The 21,056-nt window shown below is 41.7% G+C and overlaps 1 protein-coding gene across 1 annotated transcript in view; it reads left to right on the top strand.

The window, feature by feature from the left end:
- LOC134800584 (uncharacterized) overlaps positions 1-21,056 on the top strand; it is a 167,748-nt gene that overhangs the window by 100,028 nt on the left and 46,664 nt on the right. Inside the window, exons 14-18 of the mRNA XM_063773074.1 lie at positions 252-340; positions 832-949; positions 1,388-1,485; positions 1,953-2,094; positions 3,018-3,126. Of these exons, the coding sequence (XP_063629144.1) occupies positions 252-340; positions 832-949; positions 1,388-1,485; positions 1,953-2,094; positions 3,018-3,126 (556 nt within the window). The remainder of the gene's footprint in view (positions 1-251; positions 341-831; positions 950-1,387; positions 1,486-1,952; positions 2,095-3,017; positions 3,127-21,056) is intronic.

Raw genomic sequence — 21,056 nt, 5'->3', positions numbered from 1 at the left:
AGGACCTGCCAGTACACCACCTGAAAGAATGACCAAATCGTCGTTGGGGGCACTTCTTCTTCGCTTAGCCTGCTAGACCCTTTAAAACTTTGTATGTTCAGTTTGTTTACGTTTATTTTTATCTCAACAAGATATTTATATTTAGTTGTTTACGTTGGGAAAATGAATCATTTGGATTCATATATCTTGAACTAATTATTGAACGAAGTATAAACAAAATTGCTATAAATAACATGATTTATCTCTTACAGAGTCTACCAAACGCAGAGCAACTACGGGAAAACGGGTCGGCGCTAGTATGCACATTCTGTTATCACTCGCTACTTAGTCAATGGAGAAGGTATGTGTATATTCATTATATAGAACTGTGTATATATCTGGATGCAGTTATAGTTAGAATTAGACATCAATATGCGTGTTTAGTGTGTTGTAACTCATTTGTGAGCATTTCAGCTTTACAATATTCGAGTTCCGAGTAACCCTTCAACTCACAGAACTTCGAAGTGTGCTTCTTCATAGAGGCGCTTACTCACTCGTCGTCAATGAGCGGGTCCACACAGAACTAACCGCCTCGCGAGGAAATTGCCGCACGAAGCAGCTCGGTCTATGTAGACGTGCCTCGGCCGCATTGCCTCGGGCGAGGCACCTCTCCACCGACCGACCGGCTTAGCGCGGCAATGTATGAATGAAATCGCATAACTCGATATCGTGACGTTGTTAGGTAGAGGTAACTTTTCTGCCGATGTGATATCGCGACGGTATAATTTGAGTAGTTAATATAGGTTCGATTGTCCCTTTATTGTGTATTGTACCGTACATACGTTTCCACAGGTACGAGGCGCTGGGCGGCGTGGGCGCAGACCGGCGCGTGTACAACACGCACGACTACCACTGCCACCTGTGCGGCATCAAGACGTACCGGAAACGCGTGCGCGCGTTACCTATTAAGGTAGGCGACATACATACTTATACTATTGAAGACACCGTCAAAGTGATTATCGTCAGTTACTGAAAGTATACGCTTGGCGGTTTATGGCAGGGTCGCCATGTAAGGAAGTTGATGTATTGCTACAACGGGCTTCGGTTACAAATCGATACCCTAGTTCACATTCGTACTAATTGCGTGGAAAATTTGGACTTGTAATTTAGACTTTATGTCTGCGCACTACAGTACTAATTACAACAATTTTTTTCGCTAATAAAGTACGGTTGTGAACTTGGTACGCGACTAACGCGACATACACATACAAGTTGTTAAATACTGTCTAAGATACAGTAGCACTAAAACTACAATTTTGGCGAGATTTAGCATTGAAATGAATCCGCTACAGCACTCCAATCTTATACTTATTTTTTTAATGAATCCTAACGAACTTTTTTGTTACAGGAATTCCCATTTTTAATGCAGAGGCGGACTGAAAATTCTTTATTATTAGAAAACGGCGATTATGCCGTTGTATGTTTAGACTGTTATGAAAGTTTAAGGTGAGTACTTGCAACTTGAGACTTAAATTAATTATTAGCGATTTATACGTAGGTTTTAATTCCATCAGTTGACCTTAAATGACATTAATATGCTCATAATATGAACTCGCTACGTGATCAGACCGTTCCGGGAGTGGGCAGTCAACGTGAAAAAATGTTCGATCGCCGGAAAGTGCAGGGGTCAAAATGTCCATACGGAACCGGCGGACTAGCAATTATTTCATGAAACCGATACTGCCAAATACTGGGGTGCGGGGGACGAGGTGAGCGAGTCCCGTGCCGTGATTGGTCCGTTCAAAGACACGGACGTCACACAAAGACACTGACTTGAAAATGGAGTAAAACTACCGTATATTTGTGGCAGAGGGGGTAGCGCTACTATGCCCAGTCTGGAGGATGTCTTGTCAGTGGTTTGGGGCTAGGTCGAGCTGTGTAAGATGTCCCCAATATTTATTTATTTGTTGTAGAACACAAGCGCAAGACTACGAGCGGCGGGGCGTGCCGGTGGACAAGCGCGAGTACAACTGGCTGCAGCAGCCGCCGCCGCCCGAGGACAGCGCCGACGTCACCATCGCCAGGCTGCCCTCTGGCGACCGCTCCGACAAGCTGGTAACACTTACACACTCTTACACTGGCCCTTAGAACGTCTGTCACAGAATAAATAATAGTACTAGGTACAGAAGAGTCACTCTCTAACAAAACGCGTCTGTTCCGATCAGGACAGATATGGCCGCTTGGTGGCGACAGCGCCACGCGCGGCTTATGGCTAGCCAGCAAAATTGGTGTGGAACGGAAGTACGGATGTGTGTGAAAAAGGCTTGTGGCTTTTAGCTACCTGTAGCAAAGCGACGAAATCGCGGAGTGAGCCACGCCTGCTTCTGTACAAACTTTCATACGTCGATACATTGAGCAACCAACCAGTCGTACGGCTTACGTACGACACATCGACAGAACTGATCGAAGCATCAAACACTTCGACAATTCGCTGTTGACCGTGTGCGTCCGGATGCCAATGTACTCTGGCAAGCTAACTTTGTCAATAGAAAAAGGCTCGTAATTCAAAATTTGTATAAGAGATCGATCCTTCACGCTTTTCATTTTTCAAATTTAGCGCCTTTTTCTACGAACAAAGCTGGCTTGCCACAGTATAATATAGAGATATTTTACACATGGTTCTAGGTATCTATACCAGAATAGACTGGATTAGACCGGGGGCATCGAGGGGCTTTGTCGATTTTTGACGACACCCGACAGTGCCAAATTTATTATTTATTATTATTATTTATATATCAAATATGTGTCCTTTTCAAGCAAAAGGTACCACATTGTCGTTTGCAATAAGGACGCTCTGACTGGTTATTAATATGAAGATACAAGCAAATTTTGTCCTTATGGTAAGCGACAATGTGGTGTGGTACCTTTTGTTTGAAAACGTCACATATTAAAACAACTCTCAACAATAATATTGGAACAGAAAATCGTAAAGTCTACACTGTAGACTACAGACTACAGTATTGACTTATGTTGTATAGATGTCGCATCAGTCGCTGGTGGTGTCGCGCGGCGCCAAGCGGAATAGCCCCAAGCAACCCACGCCGCTGCCCGACCGACGGCCGCCGCCCAAACCCGACAAGGATCAAGGTTAGTTTACCTTTACACTGAACCACTCACCGTGAGGGGCAGAACATACGCAATGCGACAAAATTAAAAACACGTTTTAACATTCCTGGCAACATTACAAAAAGGACCTACGTAATTTGGTCGGGTTATTTGTTACCCACCATCCACCATAAATCATGCAAAATTTAAGGTGGGAAATAAAAAAAACCGGCCAGTGCGAGTCAGACTCGCGCATGAAGGGTTCCGTACCATGACGCAAAAAACGGCAAAAAAAAAACACGTTTGTTGTAAGGGAGCCTCACTTAAATATTTATTTTATTTTGTTTTTAGTATTAGTTGTTATAGCGGCAACAGAAATACATCATCTGTGAAAATTTCAACTGTCTAGCTATAACGGTTCATGAGTTACAGCCTGGTGACAGACAGACGGACAGCGGAGTCTTAGTAATAGTGTCCCGTTTTTACCCTTTGGGTGCGGAACCCTAAAAAATGGTTTAAATCAATGTAAAAGCAGAACTCTGAACATTCCTCAGCATCTCAATCCAATATACCCTATAGTGTCAATACTCCCCCAGGTTACACTCGCAAGTTATTAGCGTCGCAGTCCCCGAGTTATAAGCGCTCATTTTTCAGCGGGGGTAACCACCTGTGGAGGGCTAAGTGCCTCCCAAGACGTGGCCAAAGAGGAAGGAATAAGCGAACGTGCTCATTTTGTACCTAAAGGTACGGTGCCTCAGTGAGGGAGATAGTTACTCGCTCTCAGATTGATAAGATAGAGCCGTAGTTTCGAAGAGGAAGAAAGAATCTTATTGCAGATTTATCTGGCCATATTCACAATAAGGCATTTATTACACCATGATTTCTTTTGCGCTATGACATCTCCCGAGCCGATATTGATTTGACGAAAGACAGGTTGACTGAGCGAAGGTGAATTATACCCTAATTAACTCTCTAGTGACAGGTCAGTGGATAAAGTATCCATATTACAGCCACTTTACTTTAGTCTGACAATTAGACCCATTCAGAATAGGGCATATGGTACAAAAAAATTGATTTGATTTTAACCCTTTAACCATTTGACATTCCTTTGTATACATTCGATTTCGAACCGTAATTCTTGTAGTAGAGATGCGTTTTTGTTTTAATTATGATGGCAAGTATGTTGCCGCTACGGACTAAAGAGTCAAGGCACGATTAAGTCAATAAGGGTCGTAATAGATGATTTTACTTTATGCTCTAGCTAGTGCATAATAAGCAACTTAGTGCCGCTTACACGCGACTTTAATCTCAATTTTACGAGCATGACAAATGAAGTGTACTTTTTCTCAAAAATGGACGGCAAAGTCGACTTTGCCGTTTAAAAAATAGGTTGCGAAGCGCGTAGTTTATGGTCAGTCAAAAATTAAAAAGTTAAAAACATTGCAGTCTCGATTTTGGGACTGCAATGTTGCATACAAATTCCATTATTTGTCGAGTTCCAAACTTTTTAAAAGTTGAAATGGCCATATCAAATGAAGGCACAGGCCCATTAAACAGCCAAACAGATGATTAGTACCGCGACTATTTAGCTGTCTCAAATAGGTTGGCGTATTTTCGGCAGAAAAATACACTTCTATTTTTTTATTAAAAAAATAAAAAGGCGTCAAAGCTAATTTTTTCAATTGTTTCTACTTTTTTCTGTGAAAATATATACGTAAGAAAGTTGCTTTTGTAAAATATTTCTATGATATTTATATTTCTTGCACCATTTTTGAGAAAAGCACTATATATGACTCGGCTGGAAGGCTACTTGCTGGCTTCGGATTCAATTAAACGGACTCCCAAGGTCGTCCGTTTAAAACGAATCCTCAGCCTGCAAGTAGCTACTTCCGAGCCTCGACAATAATGTACTATTACCATAGTGTCGCCTCTGCGTTCCCTCATCTCCCGCCCCCGCGGGGTAACTCGATACCGGCGTAAGTGCAGTGCGGTATCCGTGTCGCCCCCGCGGAAACCCTACTCGCCCGCAAATGGCCGTGCGAGCCCTATTGATTGGACTAAAGGCGTGTTTGTCGTTTGTAACCTTAACCACTGTGTGTGAGGGAATCTTAGTGTGTTTTAGGACGATTAGGGGCTATTATTAACAATGTAGGGATTTGTCGACATGATTTGTAGTTATTAGTGGCTCTGTGAGCTGTAGACCTTGCGAGTCTGTCTTTGCATACTCTAAACGTATAAATGTATGGTGCCTTTTGAAACTTTAATAACTATATACATAGAAAATCATATAGTTATTAAATCTACTCACGAAATTTCATATGGATCTGAAAAATGTACCTACATCCGGACGACATACGAAAGTATTTTTGCCCAAGTTGAAACGGAGATCCTCGGTTTCGCTCGGTCAATAAATACGACGTTCTTATAAGTAGTTCTGTTTGACACGAATAAGACACTATTTATTTTCTACATTTAGTCCATGCATGTTGACTTTGGCTTCGGCCCGAACAAAATTAGCTTGTTTGCACCCACGGCTCACTTGGAAAGGTTGTGGTACGCTCGGTAACCCAATCCCAAGAATTGGCACAGCACTAGGTTTTTGGCGATTGCCATATGACCTTCCAAACCAGAGGGGAAACTAGGTCGTATTGAGATTAGTCCGGTTTCCTAACGACATTTTCCATCACCGAAAAGCGATTGGTAAATATCAAATGATATTTCGCACATCATATTAATCATATATTATCTTCCTAGAAACTCATTGAAAGGAGCCGGATTATATACACAAAGCATCTTCAATTTGCGAATCTATTTCGCTTCATATTACTAGGCACATAGATTCCACGAAACCCAATAACAGGATATGAAGCGCCCCGTTCGCCAAACAATCCTAAAGCTCCAATATCGAATAACAATTTGAACTCCGATACAGATTCAATCGAACATTGCTTTTTGCGAATCAAATTTAATATTTATACACCGAAATCAAATATGCAAAATGCCGTTCTAGCCCGTAACGATCGTCGAAAAACAATGTATAAAAACAAACTTTGTTTATACTGCTTTAGGGTCTAGTTTTGCGTGTCGCGTGAATAGTTGTTGTGACGTTTGGGAGTCGGTGGACAGATTTGATGAGAGGATGCGAGTATCTGAATGTATCGCGTTTCGCTACATATTGGTGCGGATCGATTGTGATTATGTGCGCGAGTTGGGAGAGACTAGCGATTTGATAAACGACTTTGTGAACATTTTGATGTCGTCACTATCGACCTAAATAAACATTAATTTACAAGAGAAAGAGATAGATATTTATGGAGCATCGAATAGGTATTTTTTAGAGATCTTACGACGCTGTAATTTCTGTTAGTGGAAATTATTAGTATAAACCAAACAGTTACTGATTGCTGAATAAAACATGCTTCGAATTACTTTATGTGGCCGTAATGTTGACAAAACATTATGGTGCCTTAAAGCGCCACCTACTTAGCTGTCAAACTCGGAAGTTCGATTTGACACATCTCTTCCACCATCAATAACCTCTTTGGTATAAACTCTTATTTAACACCTTGAGTGCTGGGAAGCTGCTCGGTGGGTTATCTGTTTGTAGTAGCTTTCCTCTACAAAACGAGAAAACGCTGGGATCGGCTAAGAGCGTAGCGCTACGAAAACGTTAGCAGTGAATGTGTTAAGTGAAATTTATCACTTAACACATTCGCTGCTCGCGTATCAAGAGGGGTTGTATTAAGTTGGTGGAAATGATCCGGGTCTTAATTCTTGCACTGCAAGCGACGTCCCATAAACTTTACGTTAATGGCAATATATCGGCTGTAAACTTGCAATAATTCTATCCGCTGAAGACCGCAGCAAAGACCGCACAACGGAAACTAGTGACGCCGATGGCTACGTCCGATATCGGAATTGATTCGTGTCACAGTTTATTGTGCTCGCTTTGTGCTCTCGCTACAACTATATTTATCATATTCATATATACGAGTAACTCGACTACGGTAGCTACAGTTATGACTGGCAAAATTTAATAACAGATCAAAAATAAATCTCCAAAACATCGGTGAAACGAGGGGGTTGATTTTGAAATTAATGTTGGTAGAAGAGATCTGGTGAAAATGATAGAGAGATGGCGGCAGCTTAAACGCACCACCGATAGTTTTGAAGATTAATGGGAAAGTTTTGTTGACGTACACTGTAACAAGGAAATTACTCTTCCGTTATTTAATTCCAAGTCGAATGATTTCGTGTTGGAGACAAGCATTTTAGCCATAACACCCTGCCATTCTCTGGTATCTACATTTGTAACTAAAAAAATGCAGCTAATAACCTCATATTTAGGCGCTAAGTACCTAGAGTTAGAACAAGATAACTTTGCAGCGAATTTAATAGCACAGAACGTGGAAGTGTTATCATAAACGTCAAATGTCTATGAAATAATGACGTTTATAATAACTCATCCGCAGTCTGTGCTATCAAACGCGATGCGAGTTAGTTTGGACCGATTCTATTAAGGATTTATAATCCTATATACAACCAGGTTATACAACCTAATCTGACCCCACATATCTTCGTATACATCCTTACGCTGTTGCTCGCTTATTTGCCACGCAACGTGGGATTATCGGAAAGCCGTTTTGCGGCGACAGTGGCTCGGACAAAGGGAGGATTGTCAAGGGATCCGTGGCGACGGGGTGAAAGCTCGGCTGATATGTCTATTGATGGGATATTGCTTTGTTATGGCAACAACCTAATAAGTTTTCTGAACCAAGTATTGAGAATGGACAAAAAAAAACTGCTTGCTAGCAGATGCATTGATACGCGGATTGAATTCGATGTCAATATTAACTTCGTGCCTACATTTGTCCTACCTATAGGAAATAGCGATTATTATAAATACGAGTCGGTAGGAGGTTTGAAATGCAGACCCATTTGTGGATTAAAAACGTTCTAGGTGTTATTGACTAAAATTCGTCGTTTAGATTTTCGTCATTGTTCATTTTCTGACATCGCCAGTGACAATCAACATTAAAAGGGAACGAATAATTAGCTGAGCACGAAAAGTTCAAGTTCTTTTTTTACGGTACGACATCAGGCAGAGCTACGTTAATTAAAGTCTGACATCGAAATAACCAGACAGTCTAACGCGACACTCCTGCCCAACCCTTGCGTGCACCAGGACAATATTGTTGAAAAAAGACGTATTATTGAAGCACCTATAAAGTTACTCTCACTTTGACCAGTATTTTAACCTTTGTGTATTAATATGACCTCACGCCTCGTAACAACGTCAGGTGATCAAAGTTCACACGATTACTGGTTTGTGTAAGACAAAGCGCACAGTAAACGACAATAATAACAGCCTAGGGCAGAAAGGCGCCGATTGAATGCGCTGACTTTTTCCTCGTCGCCATGGGAGCATTAATTGGCGCCCAACGTGGGGCCACTCGCCTTTGGATTATTTCTATTGTTTGCTTTATTGTCACTGCTTTTCTGTGATGTTTACAATGTAAATGATAGAAACTAATTAAGTTAATTTTAAATACATGTAACTGAGACTTAGCTGATAAACAAGATGACATTTTCGTGTAATACAACAATACATTCCAATATGAATGTCATTAATTACAGGTTAATTCCTATACCTAAATATCAAAATGCTAATTAAGGAGTACATCAATAATTTAATTAGTGATAGTACTCGCAGTGCACAACGAAATATTTCATTCATTATTGTTTATCGAGACCACTAGTTATTATTATTATCATCCTCACACCCGTTTCGCTTCCAAAGCCAATGTATTTTCATTTCTACTGTTACCGTTACTACGCAACAGACATAATAATTTGACATAACAACATTAGCGAAAACACTTTGCGGGTTCACTGGACTCTAGCTTAAACACCTAATCACTTCTTCCTCGGTGTTTTAGCTGCTATCTCTCTCACGCGCCCCATCTATTCTGAGACGGTGATACGTCTTGAGATGGATACGGCGCGAGGCGTAGCATACTAATGGGCCTATTTACTTAATTGCCTATTGGATTGTTACGTATGGTCGGATTTAGTATGCTGCGGTAATGGGGGAATCACTTGTTTATGGAACAATAAATATTAAGAAAATGGGGTCTCATTATTCTTGATTATCTCCTTTAAGCGGTCGGAAAGGTTAACGCGTCTTTGGCTTAAAGTTCGAGACGAAACTTTCTCATTCTCTTTTCATTGGTCCGTTCCAATATTCGGTAAATGTATGATGTTAGTGCATAAATGACTTAATGTATTCAGTAAGCCATGGTCTTCCTCTTTCTGCTCCTGTCAAATTTTTTCCGAAAAACTCATTTCCCTTTGCCATTTGCACGGCATGCAACCGGCATCCAATCAAACTTTCGCAAAAAACCACGTACCACAGACACGTTACTTTATGAACATCCAGCTCGCATCGCAAACACAAACAAGTAAGTGGAAACCGCTAGGATATTAGTTGGGCGGCATTCGCGCCGCGTGCGACGGTGGGTAATCGAGTTTGTCGACTCTTTGTACTCTAGCTGAGCAATTGCTGGCATATTATTCCATCCGTAGCCAGTAATATTGATCCCTGAATTCCAATACTTGTTACGGATCATGAGCCTTGCTTATACTGGCTGGCTTCTTAGTCTTGAGTGCTTGGGAAGCTTCTGGAATAATTCCGCTTGCGGAATGGCAGGCGTTCGAGGGGTGAGCGGTGCTCTATTTGACGAGTGCTTGGGAGATGTTTAGCTTTTTAGTATTGGTATTTTTAGATCACCTTCTTGGATATATTTGTTAGAATCGGAACACACAGTGTTACACAAATCTGGTCTACTGAAGTTAAAGGCTGTGCGGTGTGCTCTGGATAAGTTTAGATTAAACCAATTTCAATTTCCCAATTCCTGGTCAATTGCTATGGGGTCCCCCACAAATCCGAAACGCTGAGAAGCTCTACGCCATGCACCCCAAACGCACTTGTCATGGATTTTAACGGACATTTGAACCCTTGCATGCGCAACCCTGGGTGTCCTCCTGTAGAGAACGTGTCCGGACTAGTTTAGCTGCACTCGCGTCGTAAAACTTATAGACGGGACGTGCCAACAGATTTTATTAAACCAATTCCCACTGAGAGGTGCAAGTTTTGTCTTTTATGTTTGCACTACAATTTCTCGTACCTCGAAAGTTTTATTTCAAATATTCAGTTTGCAGAAAACATTACAGTTTACTAGTTATAGTAGGTAAGAATTTATATTAGTACAGTTCGTGGAAGGGACGCTCGATAGGGCCGAAAAGTTTTCGAATAAACGACCACATGTTAGAAATCGGCGTGGGTAGGCGTCCCACTAAAATCAGTTCCAGCATTCTATACGATCTGGCAAGCGAGTCCACTACGTGAGGATGGCAAAACACAAATCGTGGTGATCATAGTAGAAAGATGATGGGACCCCCATGCGCAGTAGTGCATGTTAGTGGTATGATCATTGTTCCTCAAACCTCCTAACAGGTTTAGGATCATTCATTACTCGGTCTCATCTGGTAATCATTGTCAATCCACTAGGAAGGCGGGCATACAAATTATTGTGGCGATCATAGGAGAGAGGGGTGATTAAGCGCAGCATATTTTGGGTGTGCTGATTATTATCGATCTTACCTCAACACGTTTGGAACATGATATATATCGACAGTTCACACGATATCATCCTAAAAGTGTATCTGAACACATCGCACCCTAACAAGAGCAACAAAGCTCGAGCAGCGAGGGTAGCCTCGCATGTTTTCCATCCCTTTGTGCTGGAGGGCTCTCGGCTGCGATACCACTCCGCCGCCCTTTGTCTTGCGACGGTGACGAGTAAGCAAAGTCGAGACGAGACAACGTGTAGGGCTGGCACTCATTTTTAGATACAGTGACGTTTGTTGTTTGATTTCAACCCTAAGAATATTGAAGCTTAGGAGCCTATTATCATTGAGCTGATCTGTTATATAGTGTAGCCAAAATATAACTTCATCTTTGTCGTATTTGTAAAAATCAACGCACTATAAAACTAAGCTAAGTTACATAACTTTACTCTGACTAACCCGTCCTCACTGCCGAGGTTAGTCTAAGTATTTTCTAGTATTTTGGTCTAAATAAACGCCGAGGAGAATAGTTATGTAAAGACGTTCTTAAAACAAGAAGCTGGAGCCCTAATATAATATAGTTGACCAATTCTCGAAGTACTTTAAAACGTCTGTGAATGCAGTCATTCAATAAGGAAGCGATTGAAACTGGAAAGGATCCACTGCGGTTATTGCATTAATTTGAAGTAATCATAACCTGAGTGTGAATTATTTCCTTTCAATTTACCCCAAGCAATGACACGGTCCCACGTTTGGGCGCCAACTATAACCCCTTTGACTTTGTCGCGTGCCATCGCGATCGCGCGCCCTGTGCAACAAGCTCTGCAGCCCGCACTGCGCATGCTCGGGCCGGAGTGCTATTTGTCGGCGGCTCACACCCTGCCGACTGGCACAAGTGGGGAGACTGGGGCGGTTTGGCTTTTGCGGGGAATTAATATAATTACGGATGGTGTCGATAGTGCGATCGGGTGAAGGGTGAAGTATTGAGTCAGGAATGCGTGGAGGAACCGAGCGCTCAAAATCGCAGCCGCAAGCAATTAAGTAGTGCTATCGATCAAAGAGCAGGCCTAATCACTCAACACTGAAATACATATGTGACATGCTTTAGCAACTGTACAATGAGTATCACCGATTTTTTTTTATCAGTTATGTTGACAACTTTTCAAATAGAATTTTTCGTAACGTTCACTGTTCTTACGTATACATTTTACGTAACCTAATCTAACCTCAACCTCAGTTACTCAAAATCATCTTAATACCAATTTAGTCACAACAGATTGGGAGTATAGCTGATGCGCTGTAATTAATATCTTGCTTGAATCCCATACGTGATTACAATTCTCCCCTGTCGTCTGTTTCTTATTAGCATTCGTCACTTGTTTAGCATACCCCACATGTACTTGTATCGTTGCTGGAACACCCCCCGCTTGTTTATTTTTACCTCCCCCGCGAACATATTGTCCCCGGCACCGAGCTTTAAATAATCGCTCGCCACTACACGGCATTTTCTATTTAGGAGCGTGAAATATGGCTTCGTGATAGTGGTGAGATAGGAGTCTAATAGAACGTGGTTATAAGTTATAAGTAATTACAAATTCTCATTTGTCGAAGGGCAAATTTGTACTAGCTAACGAGTTAGAAGCTTATCTACAGTCAGTGGTTGGATTTCATATTGAAATGAGGTACATTAGGACTTGGAATCCAGTCGTCTTGCGTAGGTACCGGGTGCCGTCGGATGTCATCACATGGTCAACTTCATTCGTTTAGTCTCTTGCCGCCGTGTGTAATCTGCCTCTAGGTTAAAATACCAGTCGAACTAAGGACAGGCACGCTCGACTGCCTCGCTACGCATCGCCGTCCGGCGTGCGGTGGCCCGATTGGTCGATGTACTTCAGAGATAACTGACTATTTCCATACCTGGTTATATTGCCGCTGCCTGGCTAGCTAATAACAAAACGCCAACATAAAAGCACGTAATCACAATGAAATGAAGTAATCATGTTCACACACACCCCCACTTGTCAGTTGTCAAATTGTTCCCGCTCGGTATTCCGGCCACGCCCGCGTCACGTGTTTACGGCGTCGAATAAGCACTCGCTGTTGTCACCGCTTGCCGAGCTTTGGCCCCTACGCCACATTGACAATTATCAGATGACAATGTAAATTTTTCGTACATTGCTGGTCCAACAAGTGAATGTTAAAGTTGATGGTACGACGTACCTTTTGCTAACCCATATATGTATAGTAAATTGTCCGTCAGGTGACAGGTGAATTATTTAGGCGCCAGGTTTCTATGTAACCTCAAGAAGACAGTGCCGTTGGGGATAGTCTTAAGTTAACCAATTAACCGCTTTGTTCAGTACCTTAATAATTCGTACCGTACACTCAACTAAGTTTGGCTAGACATTATTAGACTTGAAACAGCGGATGTGACGTGGTAGTGCTACTTTAAGGGGCCCACTGATTAACAGTCCGCCGGACGGTATCGGCCTGTCAGTTCGAACAAAATTTGGACAGTTCCGAACAACTGACAGGCCGATACCGTCCGGTGGACTGTTAATCAGTAGGCCCCTTTATGTCCAATTCACACCATTCGCCTAGAGTCATAGCATGAAGCAGAAAGTAGTTACAATCCAAATTTAAATGACAACTCCAATCGGCCTAGTCGCTACCGCATTATTATTTATTAGCACTGCGATTCTTAAGTATTCTGGTTCACCGAGGCAACCCTGTAAGCGTTTGTAATATCCGAGCACTCACTCGCGCTGTTTGTGTGTTGTGTGATCGAGATTGTTCCGACGGCTGAAACTCCAAGTTTCTACGCGACGACGTCGGAGGCATTTGTTACGGGCGCACGAATAAATATGCTGCCATTATTTTTGGAATATTGATATTACGGGATTTGGATGCTTTGGTTTATGTTGAAAAGCTACTGGACCGATTTGAATGAAATACGGTGCAAGTTTCATATAAATTCCCTAAGTTTTAAGTCAATTAACTCGAGTTAAAATAAGACATACATGACGAAACTATAGGGCTTCGGAACCCTAAAAATAATGACCATAATCTGATTTAAAGTTTCGCATAAATATGAGACATATATAATTAATGTCGTATGTAAATACATACATTTTATGTTTGTATCATCTTGGAAGCTCTAATAATGTCAGTACAGTCAGCCAAACTATTAGCTTAGCACCACTACATACAAATTTCTATGCAGGTTTGATTAGCTAATAGTTTTACTGAAGCTATTTTCAAGACGTAAAGTTTGGTGACATGATGACGCACTGTAATAAATCTATTACGTACTTACATCCGTGTCTAATAACGAAGCTTCTTTTTTTAAATCGGTTAACAAAACAAACAAGACAAATGACCAGTTATTTGCTTCATAATGCTCTGCGTCCACAAACATCTGAGATACATATCGCCACACAATACGGAGCTCATAAGCCGAACGGAGAACGAGAAACCTCACAAAGCCCTCGGTAAACAAGAGTCGACTCCGCCAAATCCCCTTTTATTGTTTCGAGCATGGTCCGTGTATGACGCTTATCGAGTCGGAAGCTCTGTCTGTCTAACCAGTGTGACTAACATCGAGCTTAGAATGCGCAGCTATGCGGCTCTTTGGAGGTACAATTGCAGCTCTTAAAATCGCCCATAAAATTAACCCTATTCTTAAGTTCTTAAAACAACATTTGCGGCTCTTGGAGCCTCCTAAAACTCGTAATTTTTACCCCAGTTGGCTCTTCTCAAAAGTTTGCCGACCTCTGACGTACCTAGCACGTACCATGCTTGTGATATTTCAAGCGCCTTATAAAATATCAGCGTTAATCACAATACATTGTCGTTACGCCTCTATGAAGCAAGCAAGGAAAACTGCTACAAGCTACGTCGTAGCGCATGAGGCATTGCAAAGCGTTCATGTATGAGGCCATTATGGTGGGTGTACATCTACTGGGCCGTTCCCGCATGGCTTTCACACTGCACGCGCGCGACGTACCATGTAATTCACGTGAACAGTAGACGAACCTTTAACGAACAGTAAACCAACCTTTAACGAACAGTAAACGAACCTTTAACGAACAGTAACCTTTAGCGTACAGGCGCGTTTGCCAGATGTGGCCGTATCGCCACATACAAATCATCATGCCGTGACTAATTCGACGCTGCACTGCCAAGCTACCAGCAATTTACCTACCGTCTCGTTATCATTGCCCTCGCACGCCGCTATTACCCCACCCCTCGATACAGACGTATGTGCACTCCATTCTCAAATGTACTTGCTCCCTATACAGTTAACAAGCTACCCCCTACGCCCCACTACGCCGCCATATCAACCGTATGCATAGATTATCTTTCGCAAGATAGAACACTCGGGTTCACCACCAGACTAACTTCTAGATTAATTTAGTGTTGATCGAATTTAACACAGAGTTCAATATCATAGACCTGACTAAAATAAGCCTAACACAAATTCCTACTTTGACGAATCTAAACTAATTCGCAAATCGTTCAGTAGCGACCTACTTTGAAGCAGCCTATGTTTATCCTTTCAATTCAATTTAACTTAAATAATTAGTTGACATTCGCTCATATAATACAGGCACGAAAGACTGAAATTAAAAACATAATGATACCATGTTTAAAAGTGAATTTTCTATGGGCGGTAACATAAACCAACTCATAGGCCAAATCGAACGTACACTAACATCATAATAATATCATCATCATCATCATAACGTACACTAACGATATTTGTTATCGTGCATTTCGGTCGTACTTGTCCATACATGAATTTGCGCGGGCGAGACGCATAGCTAAATAACATGTCATTGTACGTTCGAATTGACCTGTAATAAATAGTGAGCCCGAGTTTACGAGTAAGATCTAGCGGGAGCCAGTCTATGGACTGTATGCAAGGCGTGAAACGAAGGGCTGCGCTAATGGATTAACGATTAACTCTCCGGAAAATGGTTTACGTTTTTCTCAATTTGTTCCTGATTTTATAGGCATGCGAAGTCAGCATTTAAAATTCAGAGGATTCTCTGTCCAAAAAACATTTAGGAGCAGTCTACACTCTACAGGGCCTGCATATTTTTATGGATTTGCAGGAATAAGAGTTTGTTTTTCTTATAGGAATAAAATACTCAGAAAATACGTCACCTGTGTACATTTTGTGGTGACTGGATTATCAAACCCTAGTTACTTACCCTGTAGCTGATGTAATGTAGTGTCAGGTCGCATTGAGCCACCAACTTCAGCTCTCAAGTTAGCAGCCACATTATTCTGCATTACTTTAGAATGGACAAATGCTAGTAACAACGCTGTGGCAACCATGAGTAATCTGCTGCTATATCCACACTTCGCTCCATTAGCGCTTAGTGCCACCAGCGCAGAGAGACCCGCGGATCATTAGTCCATGGTGACAAGTTGTTACAACGTATACGTGCCACAAGTAGCACAGCTGGTAAAGCCTGACCAGTAATATATGATCATTGTCAAGAGGGCGCTGTTATTCTCATGTATAGGATGACAGTTCAGTATATTATGAAAAAAATCGTTCCAGTGAAATTCCGCAACATGGCGCGTGATCATATATTCCTGGTCAGGCTTTACTTTAGGTGTGTTCGTTAATTTAAAAAAAAATCTCCGTATTGATATCAACTTTGAGGCTAGATTATGTTCATATGATGCTTTTAATTACAAAATGATCAAGCTTTGGTTCAAAAAGTTCTCGGTGATTCTCACAACATTGGAGGACAGTCTTTCGCTCGTTTTGTACACTACATAACTTTCCAAAATTATTTTACAACTACTATTCCGCTTACAAGCTCAATTTACGTCTCAAATTTGGATTGTTTGTAATTTTCTTTGGCAAACAATGGAAGTTCATATTTGTCGTTTCCTGTTCAAAACTTCCTCAACATTTACTCGAAATACCAAATAGTGCCGCGACAGTCCCGCCACTCATCGCCCTTAGCATTTACTCTGCCAACTAAGTATCGTAAGTACGCGCCCCACTGGCAGCTCTCTCTTAAATGGATGTGTCATGCAAACGTTGAAATACAACCCCGTAACTAATGCACCATTAATAGCCTTGCTCCTGGCGTTATAAGGGTAGTTTTGGCTCAGTCTGGCGGCAGAGGAATCGGAATTGCTATCAAGACGTTATTGCCGTGCTACCCCCTTTTTACGGGCGCTTAACCCCCGGGTCCTGCGTGTAGTGCTCGGGTTCGTTTCCACAGTCAATGTCGGGACGCCAAACGATAATAATATAAACTAAAACGAAAACCGAGGTAACTTGTTGATCGACTTACCGCCACTTGCACCATCCCACTAACCCGGGTTTAACCGGTTAAACCGTTAACCCAGTGTCAAATTGTACTGCTAACCATGGTAACACCTGGTTTAACCAGTTAACCCCGGGTTAGAGAGATGGTTCAAGTGGCGCTTAGACTAAGATTCCCCTACTGTTGGACAAGTCATCTCCAAACATCTTGGTGATTTTCCGTGCTCAGTTCTCTTCCGATACGTATTTGCCAATCTAGATCCTTTCTGCCCCACTGACTATCAATCAAAGTCTTTAGCTTAATGAAGTGTGTTCTTCAAAGGAGCTTTAATAAATTGTCATATAGCGACACATGTCGTTCATTCGAGTCCCGTCTCGTGTCGTCCCAAACCTCGTTCCCCGACTCGCGCAGAGCGCAGGCGCGGCGGCAATGCGGCCGAGGGGCGCGGGCCACTGTTGCCGCCAAGATTATGCGGCGCTATTCTCGGTACACCTATACCCTCCACAGTACACCCCTACAAGGCAGGAACAGCGCAAGTTACGCGTATATACAGTGAGTTTATTCCCTCTTCAAACTCTTCTGTTATCATCGTAGAAGAAACGTTGTAAGCGTATACGCAATTTTGCAGAGATGGCTCTCTTTTGCCAACGATGTGGAACACGGCTAAAAGTGGAGAAATTTCGCAACTTTCTAGGGAATGCCTGGAACTTCTCGTGGTTTTCCCAGTTGTTCCCTTTTCAAAGTCGGCCAGCATTCTTGTGGATGGAGAAACGGCCTAACGTCAAGGCAGTCTTGCAGATATTGCTCTCTCTTGGCAACCCAGCTAAAACTAAAAGGAGAAATGTCGCAAATGACAAGAGTGCTTGGAAGTTATCTCTTTAATGATCGTCCGACATCTTCCCTTTTACGCCTTATCCCATTGTAATAAGACAGAAAATGTTTATATCTTTAACGTCGACAGTACACGTGAGGCGGGCGTTGATTAGGGGTGTGAAACCCGACGCCAGACGAGGAATGCGAAATGTGCTAAACGGAATGAACTTCGGTTATGGTGGTATGGGCTTGCGAATTTGCCAGACCGAAGGGATCGAATTACAGATTATATTTGGAATGCGATGAAGGAAACCATTTTCCTTACAATTTTGTTTTATCGATGCTGCGAAGATAAAAAGATATATCAAGAAAAATCACAGTTAATCTCATCCGAAAAGGTTTTCTTATTTCCACGCAATTTTTCATCTCAACAGACAAGAAATTAGCTTTTTATCTTTCCATCTTGAAGCTATGGAAATAAGAAGTTTGGAATAAAGTATCCGATGAGGCTACATTTCTTCTGAAGGAAAAACTTGAGCAATTTTTTTGCATAATAGAAAATATCTTCTCGTCGAGTTAATAAAGCCGGGAGAGGAGCGAACAGGTTGAAATACGAGGGGTCGCGGTCGGGCTTATTTAATGCGGGTCATTTTCCGCTGCCGAGTCCACCAGAGGCCTTGATTCTCGCATGTGCTTTTAATGTAGCAAAATGATATCAAAAACGCATTGATTTACTGCGCTTATTCTCTTTAGAAGTTACATGTGTGCAAGCGCGAAACCTTTATATGCCTCTTTCTTTCTCTCTGTTCATGCAATGGAGGACTATATGATAGGCTTCACAAGCTTCTGTCTTTTGCATCATTCACAAACCAGTAGTACCCTTTAGATGAATTTTGTAGTTGATCCGTGTATCATACATTTGGAGCATTGTTAATTGTTATCGTTTTAACCATCTCGTCAACCTTTTCCACTTGAATTGGTATTGAACTTTCTTTTCTGAATAAGGCCCGTAGGCCGCTGCGGCTGGAATTCACTTCACCGGTTCAGGGATAGAGCTTTAACTCATCCGAGGATACCTTCGGACCATTTATCCCCGTTCGTTTTGGACGATGGCTTAGACTGACTGGAGCAGAAATATGAGGCTTGGATTTGATTGACAGTAATGTGTGAATAGATTATTAGAATAGGATTACATTTTTTGACCATTCTTGATTTAGGACTTGACCACATTAATGTCACTTTTGCAAATAGAGTAACCCCCATTTCGCTGTAACAATAACAATAAAACGATCATATCACTTGAAACTACTTGGAACCGTCTATTTATAAAAATACATTTAATAACTTGAAACATCTTCAAAGAACAGAACAAATGGATCGCTCGCTGACCTATTTCTGACTTTAACAATATATTTCCAGTTGGAAAGCGCACCAGCTTTGCGAGCAATCCTCTTATCTGTTATGACTTCCTGTCCTTGCTGGTGTCGCTCCAGCGTACACTTGACTTCGTACAGCTTAGTGCTGTATATCATTCAGGTGTCCGTATAAAACCGTGTATCACATCACAACTGTTGTTATGTTAAATTATTCTAATTTTAAATATTTAAAGAAAGGATAAAGCATACAGTCTTAAGAAAAATACGCTCGACACCATGATCTTGGTGATAACCTGATGACTGACGCTCGGTCATGTGAAAGCGACAACCAGAAATGACTATGGTCAAACTTAATGATCCTCTTTGGATGCTATCCAAATTTTTAGTGACGAAGCAAGTAAAAATTTAAATTTTCTATTTTATGAAACCGATTTCTGCATTATTGTAATTGGAAAGCGTAAACCACGTGTTTTCCATTTTTGGAAGAAGCAAGAACAAAAACTGTTAGTCCAGCAATGCAGACCCTATCCGAACCCGTAAAAGCAGTCGCTTAAGCTTCTGCTACCGGGTCGGGGGTAAGCCGCGCTCCGCCAACCGGAAAATTCCCCGCTGACGAGCTTGTCCACGTCACTGATTGCGTTATTTACATATCTGTCGTAAAACTGGGGTGAAATTTCACTTGTGTTATTGACGGCGACATTATGGCCCCTTTTATAAAATATATATTTCGATGCCGAAATATATGATGCTCAAATTATAGAACGCGCACAACTGATTTCGTGATACCCTCCTGAGACCCCCGGTACAAATTTTTGTACATGTTCCAGAACTTATTTTGAACTTTTATTGAATAACAAAGAGTTCCAAATCGAAAAACTAAACAAATGTTTCTGTGTCTCAGGAGGATACAATGGACATGTTACAAGGGTGTCTAAAATTTTGTAGAATGTCGACCCTTCAGAGGGAATACGTATCTGTAAAGAACAGATTAATGGTCTTCCGTCTTCCTTATGTAACGCTGAATTCAAATTTAATGGTGATCTCGAAGTTTCCTCGTTATATTCCATTCTGAATCAAGTGCAATAAAGAAACAAAGTAAACATTATAAGTCGATCGGCAGTAACTTCGAACGACTCCAGGCAACTAAGTAGTTTGTAAATCGACGAGACTTCTTGATGAAGACCTTGCCAATATGCAGTGTTTAAAAGTTGCAAGTGAAAAGTTCAACCGCGCCTAAGTTTTGTATATGGAAATAGCAAGCTTAATGTAAGGTAGATGCATAGTCTCTCAGGCTTACGTGCCGGCATTATCTACGGTACCTACTTTTATATTTGAACGGTGGAACTGGTTGTTCGTTCGAAAGGAAATACGTTGTAAAGGGGCCCACTGATTAACAGTCCGCCGGACGGTATCGGCCTGTCAGTTGTTCGGAACTGTAAAAAATTTTGTTCTAACCGACAGGCCGATACCGTCCGGCGGACTGTTAATCAGTGGGCGCCTTAACGCTACGTACGCTATGTACGCTACTGGCATCTTGAGTACAATATCAGTATTCAGTACTTTAACAATAGCTACCAAGTTTTTTAAATAACTGGCCCCGAATGCATAAATAATCAAAATAACTGAACTCTTGACAAACAATACAAGTGTCCCGTGGACAAAAGTTGTTACCTTAAGTCTATATTCGAACGCACCGCACTGATATTTATATTTAAATGGAATTTGTATTAGATTAGTATAAAATTTTCGGTTCAGGTGCAACCCCTGACACCAAACTATAAACTTTCGTGTGAAAATCTGAATACGCCCCCGGAACCGTCAGTGTCAGCGCCAACAGGCGATAAAACCCAAGAAGGCT

Source organism: Cydia splendana, chromosome 20 (genome assembly GCF_910591565.1).
Source record: "Cydia splendana chromosome 20, ilCydSple1.2, whole genome shotgun sequence".
NCBI classification, from domain to species: domain Eukaryota; kingdom Metazoa; phylum Arthropoda; class Insecta; order Lepidoptera; family Tortricidae; genus Cydia; species Cydia splendana.
This window is presented reverse-complemented; position numbering and strand designations above follow the sequence as displayed.